This window comes from Plasmodium fragile (assembly GCF_000956335.1).
Source record: "Plasmodium fragile strain nilgiri unplaced genomic scaffold supercont1.76, whole genome shotgun sequence".
Classification (NCBI taxonomy): Eukaryota; Apicomplexa; class Aconoidasida; order Haemosporida; family Plasmodiidae; genus Plasmodium; species Plasmodium fragile.
The window spans coordinates 36,447-38,693 of record NW_012192656.1 but is presented as its reverse complement, the minus strand read 5'-3'; the positions used below and the strand labels follow the sequence as shown (position 1 = coordinate 38,693).

The following is a 2,247-nucleotide window of genomic DNA, read 5'->3' as shown; positions in this document are numbered from 1 at the left end:
TGCTTCTCCCCACTTTGTTACTGTTTGGGTTTTTTTTTTTTTTTTCTTTTCCCCACTATATTAGTTGTTCGCCATACGTGGTGGGAAACCACGTGTTGTTAAGAGGAGGGGGGCATACTTTGACGAAAATAATAAATTTATTTTTTCCTTTTTATATTGCTAGTGCACTTATATCCCCGTTTGGCATGTGGCCATTTTGTAACATTTTTCATTAAAATAGAGACAAAAAAAAAAAAAAAAAAAATAATAATAATAATAATAATAATAAAATAAATAAAGCGTAAACGGCACACACGAGAGTAGGCAGACATGTGTACTCATGTGCAGGTAAACATGGAGAGGTATACAAACGAGGGGTGTTTAAAGCAGGCGCATCGGTTGAGCGCCCGTTCTACTAAATTGTATGAACGGAAAATATGCGCGCAGGGTGTCAACCCATTTGCACAATAGTGGTGGCACTTCCAACCCGCCGCCGCGTCAAACGTGGGGACTCTCCTTGTAGGTGTCGTCCATGTACATGCCCGCAGAACTGTCATTAGCGATGGTCATAGATTTGTTGTTCTTCCGCTTTGCACTCATTCGCCTCTTCACCTTGTTTATTAGGTCATAGTAATAAATGACAAAACTTAGCAAAAGAATTATAACACCTACTAAAATGACAATGGTGCAGGTGACCAAGGTCCCATCGAAGAACCCACGTCCATCCGAAGCGTTGTTTTGATCTGGTTTCGAATCTGCATCTCCCTCCTCATCCTTTTCCTCACGCACTTCATTTTCATCATTATATTCTTCCCCTTCCTTTACCTCAAAACTCTCATACTTATAGTCTACCAATTCATTCTTGTCATACACATGCACACTGTTCTTAAGCTTTAATTTATCGAAGGCCTCATCACTTATCTTCACAATGGAGTTTTGAACTTGAAAATTCATAGGCATTAGGTGCAAAGAATTATGAGAATGTATTGAGACAAAACTGAATGGACTTACATTATACGTACTGCTGTTGACGTCTGCCCAGGACCCTCCATTAGAAGCTGAGTCGGACGCCAAGACAGACCAGGGTAAATGCTTATGAACAGTTTTCTCCAAATTGTTCTTGAATAGGGAGTTGCCAGATGAGTTGGTAAAATTACGGGGCACATTATCAGACAAATTTTTGAGGTCGATAAAACTACTCCTTTCTCTTTTTCGCTCCTCTATTAGGTCAGTTGAATCTTTGCTGTCTTCTTCTTCTCCCTTCTGCACGTAGGTATTTCTTGCCTCCACAAATTTTAAGTCGTTCACATTGTTTTCTTTTTCCGCTCGGTCAATACGGTCATATGCTTCCTCCGTTTCGTTTTGTTTACTTGGCATGCTGTTCATATCTTCCTTAATCTTATGGGGCATTTTTTCCGCGAAAGCCGGGGCGCTCTCCTGGTCGTTCTCGCCAAATAGGTCGTCCTTTCTTTCATCATTCGCCGTCACCTGTATGTAATTTAGTTTATTTGTGCATCTGAGCTTTTCCCTTCGTCCCTGGCCACTTCCCAGGTCTTCTTTGTCTGGTTCTGAGTCGGGATCCTTGTCGAACTCTTCCTCCACTTCATGCTTTTTCATTTCTGCATTTACCAACTTGTCAATTTTTTTATCCTCCGCCTCTTCCTCCTTCCTACTCATCTTTCGCTTTGCCCCTCCATCTTCTGCTGTATATTCATCCGCATCTCCGTCCAAGTGGTAACTGGGTGTGCCTCCATCATCATCTCTCTCGTCTCCCCTGTCTTCTTCACCGCCGTCGTCCTCGCCGCTATCGTCCTCATCCCCGCTTAACTGTCTGCTGATAATCGAGCACGGCGCCAGCCCCCCACTAGGGGTGTAATAAATCGTCTCATTGCTTAATGCAACTGTCCCTGCGCTACCCGTACGTTCCTCATATGCATGGGAAAAAACGCAACTCAAGGCGGCACCCTTTTTGCAAAATTTTTTTTCGAAAAGAAAAAAAAATAAAGTTAAGAGACAACATCTAGCATTAAAAATATTCATATCTTTCTCTTGTTTTTTTTGTTTTGGAGGGGATGGGGGGGGGAAGTTATATATTCGTGGTGGAATTGTTAACTACCGCCTAGCAAGGTGAACACTCCTGCGCGTAAAAACCATGTACTCAATGTTTCTGCGGAAATGGGGGGCATATCGTTTGGTTCAATAGAGCACCACCTTATCCAGGGATCTTTTCTGTAACCTGCATGAGGAGAGAGACACACACAGAAATGT

At 42.5% G+C, this 2,247-nt stretch overlaps 1 protein-coding gene across 1 annotated transcript; it reads right to left on the bottom strand.

Moving 5' to 3' along the window:
* Window positions 1–477: 477 nt before the first annotated feature.
* AK88_04792 (uncharacterized protein) lies at window positions 478–2,019 on the bottom strand (the record flags this gene model as incomplete). The annotated part of the gene is made up of 1 exon (XM_012482396.1): window positions 478–2,019. The coding sequence occupies one exon, from the start codon at window positions 2,017–2,019 to the stop codon at window positions 478–480; it is 1,542 nt and encodes a 513-aa protein (XP_012337819.1).
* Window positions 2,020–2,247: the final 228 nt, after the last annotated feature.